Raw genomic sequence first — 5,188 nt, forward strand, 5'->3', positions numbered from 1 at the left:
CCCTCCCTCCCTGCCTCTCTGCCTCCCTCCCATCCTCCCTGCCTCCCTCCCTCCCCTCTACCCCTCCCATCCTCCCTTTCCTCCTGCCTTTCTCCCCTCCCCATCCCCATCCTGCCTCCCTCCCATCCTCCCTTCCCTTCTCCCTCTCTCCCCTCCTTCTCTCCCATCGTCCCTCCCTCTCTCTTTCCCTCACTCCCATCCTCCCTCATTCAGCACAGGATCTGGGGTCCCTGCTGGGTACTGAGCACTGGGGCTTCATCAGTGAGCACCCCCCAAGCCACATGGTCACGTCCACTGTGGGAGGTGATGGGGGGCAGTCCTCACAGCTAGCTCTGGCGATGAGCACTAGGAATCTGCTCCTGGACACAGGCCAGTCGCACAAAGAAAAGAATGGAGAGACCCGTGTTTAGCACCTCATCTAGAAAAATCTCGTCCTGAAAGGTGATGAAAAGTAAGTATGTCCTAAACTTCATGCCATGTGAGTTCTAATGGCAGGTACGCACTGATTCCTAGAACCAACAAAGAGTAAATCATCTAGTGTCAACTGGGGAGTTGTGACACAATTTTTCTGACCAAATGACAGCATTTCAGCCAACATCTCCAGGGCCTCCGAGTTTCCCCAAGGGTCTCTGTGATCCTTTGATCCTTCCATCGACCTCCTTGGGAAGCTCTGTCCTGTCCTCTTCCTTGTCTCCTGCCTCTTCTGAGACCCTTCCGTGGCTTCCCCCTCCCCCACTTGCCAGGGCCGCCCTCACCAGGATTCCCCATGCCCCTTGGCTGGGCGCCCGCATCCCACACTGAGCCCCATGAGGCCAGTGCCTTCTGCAAGGCCTGTGCGCTCCCTCTGAGGTCACTTGGCATCTCCCCTTACAGCGACCTGCATCGTCCTGTGCTGAGTCTCCTCTGAGCAGTCTGTGAGGCCGGCCTGTGCCCGTGTCACGGGAACAGAAGCGAGAGTCCAGAACGTCCAGATGACCCGCTCCCAGTCCCAGCGTGTGGAGCCTGGGCCAAGGATGGTCCACGAGCAGAGGAGGACTCGGACCCAGGGAGCCTGAGGGAGGATGTGGCACATTGAGCCCATTGGACGAGAGTGAGCAATGTGGGGGACTGGGGCTCAGACCTGCTGGGAGACCACATTGCACTGACTCTGTCCACAGGGCTGGAGGTTTTCAGGGTATCCACCCTCCCATGCTGCAGGCTGGCAGTGATTGGCAGGGGAGGAGGCACCTGGTGCAGGAGACAGCCCTCAGGCAGAGAGGAGGGGGCAGGCTCTCCCCCAGCAGCTGGAGGAACTCGGGGTAGCCACCCTCCCAGACTGCAGGCTGGCAGTGGCTGGCAGGAGAGGAGGCGCACCTGGTGCAGGACAGAGCCCTCAGGCAGAGAAGAGGGGGCAGGCTCTCCCCCAGCAGCAGGTGCACTTGGGCAGGCTGAGGGGGCATCAGTGGACAGCAGTGCCTGCAGCTGAGGTCTCCACACAGACCCCCTCCTCAGCCTCAGCACAAGCTTGTCCAGATGACCTTTGTCCCCCAAACACAAAGTCTGACCCAGGAACCCCCTCAAGCCCTGACTCCCAATCTTTCTACTCAACTCAAGTGACAAGAAATGGCCAATAGTTTAGGTGGTGTTGGGTGCACAGGGACATTTGCTTTTCTGGCCCATGCTGTAACGTTGCTGGCATTTTAAAGATCTCAGGGCTTTGATTCAAAAACGGCAGGATGCCGGGGACCCCAGACAGCTTCCTGGATACCTGCCTCTGGACCTTGCAGCCCTCCCATCCCACCAGCTCTGCTCAGAATCCCTCCAAGCCACAGACCCACAGTCTTGAGTCCTCAGATGGCCCAGGCGACGTGCCTTCAAAAAGTGATCCCGGTGGGGCTGCAGGACACACTGCGGATTCCAGCAAATCCCCCTCCCAGAAAGTGAGGGTACCACTGGACAAACTGTCCAAAAACAGCCAGGTCTGGGTTCCAGGAAGACACCAGAGGCACAGGAGTAACTGAGGAGCATCTGAAGGCCAGGTAGTGACAGTGAGAATCCCTGGTGTTTTTGCCTAGGGGCAGCTCCGGTCCCCCTAAACCCTCAATGGAATGGCTTTACTGGGGCACTGGGGGGGAACCATGCCTGGAGGACCCGTGGCTCCACTGTCCGAGGTCGCCGACTTGATCAATGCACAGGTGGGGAAAACCGGCCACACCCCGAAGAATTTCTAGAAACAGTAGCCATCTCAGTGGTAGCTGACCTGGGAGGTCAACCTTTCAGCTGCCTGAGGTGAGATTGACCCACAGACCAGCACACTAGCCAGAAATGGAAGAAGGAGAACCAGTTCTTCATTTCATAGTTTCTAAGTCACCGGTTTGTTCCTATGGTTAGTATACCTTGCATCCTGGGAAATCTCTGCCTGTCTAAGGTCTTGAAACTGTTCTCCTCATGTTCTCTGCTGGAGAGGTTCTTGCAAAATCTCTGGTTTATAGGTAAAAATCATCTGGAATTGACTTTGGTTGGCACACCCATGCTGGGAAAAGGATGAAGCTTCCCCAAAATACTAAAAATATGAACTCCCGTATGATCCCACTATCAGGTAGACCTTTTCAGGAAATAAAGTCAGTTTCTGGAAGTAAGATCTGCATTCTCCCACCCAATCTCCCTGAGGAGGGGCGGCCACCCTTAGCGACCCTCCCCTTGAGGCAGGTGCCTCCCTGGACAAGGGGCTACCCCAGGGCTGGAAGGTCTCCACAGCAGCACATCCAATGTCCTGGATACTAGGAGACACAGTACAACACCAGGCCAGTGAGGGTCAGGACACACTACCCCGAATATGGCACCTTGGCAAAATAAATACAGAAGCTAAAAGAACTTTTGCATAGAGCAAAGCAAGAAGGTCTCTCTGACCCCCAGCCATCAGCCCTTTTTCCCTTAAGCAGGTCAGAAGACTGCCATGTGGAACTTTCTCGCCCCGGACCACAGGGATGACGTGCTTATCACCAGAGTCAAGGAATTTAGGACCACGGGGTCTATACACACACACCTGGTTAAACTAACCCTTATCTTCCTAGTTACTTCTTTACCGTTTACGAGCCCTAGTCCAAACCCCTGCGTCTGTCGATTCTTCACACACTTACTGCTTCTTTGTCTAAAAGGTAGAAGAGCTGTCTGCTCCAGTCACCTCTGCTGGTCTTCATGGTCTTGTGAGGCTCCCACCAAAGCAATCAATACATTTTGCTGGCTTTTCTCCTGTTCATCTGTCTTTGTCAATTTCCAGACTCAGCCGGGGACCTTAACAGGGTTGAGGAAACCTTTTTCCTCTCTTGCAGCCCTGTGGGGCAGGGGGTGGGGAGTCAGGAAAACCCATCCCATCTCCCTGGCTTTGGTTAAAACCGACCTCTGCTGGGAAGCAGCACAGGACTGTGCACGGCTGGGGGAGCCAGAGAGAGGCACGTGGAACATGTAGGAGCTACCGGACCCCCAGCCGGGGGACTTGGCCCCAGTGACAAGTCCAGGGTGTGATTATGAATATTATAATGGAAGCATCCTGAACATCAGACCTTCCCCACTCCAGGCTTCATGACTGCTGCTCGTTGTAGTTGCTACTGTTGGCTTAGTGACTTTTCTGAACTCACTTTGTCAAGTCTGTATTCTTTGCTGTGTGTGGCCACTGAATCCCTGTGCTGTTAACTCAGTGGTCAGCCAGTGGCTGGGCAGAGAGGTCACCCCTGTTTCCGAGCTATGGGCTACAGACTGGAAGTCCCCACAACCTCCTCTTCAGGTTTGAATAATCTGCTCCAGTGGCTCATGGAACTCAGAGAAACATGTTACTTACTAGATGACCAGTTCATTAAAAGGACAGAACTCAGAGCCAGGCAGCTGGAATCGATGAGCAGGGCAAGGTGTGTAGAAGAAGCTCGGGGCTCCCCCGCTCTCTGAGTTAAAGAGGCCTTTGCCCACCTCCACTCTGACCTTCGTCTGTACTTCCTAACTGATGACGCCCTTCCTTCGGGCTCATCTGTTAACTCAAGTGAAAGACCCGGTGGGCACCAAAATGATTCCTCAAGTAATAACCACTGCTGATGTCCTGGTGATTCTTGGGCATAGCCATGAATCTCAGCTTCTTCATGATGGGGCGTAGCCCAGCAGCTGTGGATCCCACAGGTCCTCCAGGGGCAGCCCAGCAGCTGTGGGTCCCACAGGTCCTCTCGGGGACAGCCCAGCAGCTGAGGGTCCCACGGGTCCTCTGGGGACAGCACCTTAATGGGCTTATGGTCCAGCAAGTACCTGTTCAGGTGGCTCTCATTGTGCCACACATCCTCAGTCCCAGTGGCCAGGTTGACCCCCATTGCCTGGTGACAGGCCAAGGTCAGTCGGTGAACCTCTACCACCGACCCCGCAAAAAAGGTCCTCATGTAGTAAAAGTCGCCCTTGTCCCTGGGGATGTGTGCCTGGGACTGTGGCCAATGCTCGTAGCTGAAGTCCTTGTGGGCTGCCTGGTAGAAACCGGGGTGCAGGGTGCCGAAGAGGGGGGACAGGATCTCCATACTCACGTGGTCGCAGAACTTCATGGCCACCTCTGTGCATACCAGGTAGTCCACCTCACGGAGGAAGTGTGGAATTATTCTTAGAAAATATATTGTAAGCCCTCAGGAGTGATTGTGGAAGCAGCTGAAAGGTCAACAGCGTTCCTGTTCTCAGACTATTGAACGCAAGGGCCCAGTAGGAGCAGGATCCCATGATCCCCAGGGGCAGGACACAGGTTAGGAGCTAGGAAAGAATGTAACCCTCAGGTCCCCTTTCTGCACCTGGTGCTTGCTAGCACAAACATCCTGCTTTTCCCTTATCCCATGACTGCCTCCCTGAGTGCCGGCCCCTAGGGGAGGGTGCAGGACTGCTTTACAGCTTCAGGATACTTGCCATCCCTTTGTCCTCCTCTCCCACGCTTTGAGGCAACTGCCCTTGCTTTTCTGATAAAAAAAATGAAATAAAAGCAGAGGCAGCCCTGCATGGTCACTCAGCTGCTGGGCTGCCCCCCATCATGAAGAAGCTGAGATTCATGGCTGTGCCCAAGAATCACACACGTTTCTCTGAGTTCCATGAGCCACTGGAGCAGATAATTCAAACCTGAAGAGGAGGTTGTGGGGACTTCCAACTCATGGCAGGTGGGGACAGAACCTTCAGGGGGTCAACCAGGGGAGGGGAC

The 5,188-nt window shown here is 54.9% G+C and overlaps 1 protein-coding gene across 1 annotated transcript; it reads right to left on the bottom strand.

The window, feature by feature from the left end:
* Positions 1 to 2,597: 2,597 nt before the first annotated feature.
* On the bottom strand, positions 2,598 to 4,608 carry LOC118015336 (histo-blood group ABO system transferase 2-like; the record flags this gene model as incomplete). Its single annotated transcript, XM_035012226.1, has 1 exon — positions 2,598 to 4,608. A coding segment is annotated over one exon (799 nt), but the record flags the coding sequence as incomplete, so codon positions are not given.
* Between the last annotated feature and the right edge of the window lie 580 nt (positions 4,609 to 5,188).

This window comes from Mirounga leonina, unplaced genomic scaffold (assembly GCF_011800145.1).
Source record: "Mirounga leonina isolate KUSES-001 unplaced genomic scaffold, KU_Mleo_1.0 Mir_101862, whole genome shotgun sequence".
Classification (NCBI taxonomy): Eukaryota; Metazoa; Chordata; class Mammalia; order Carnivora; family Phocidae; genus Mirounga; species Mirounga leonina.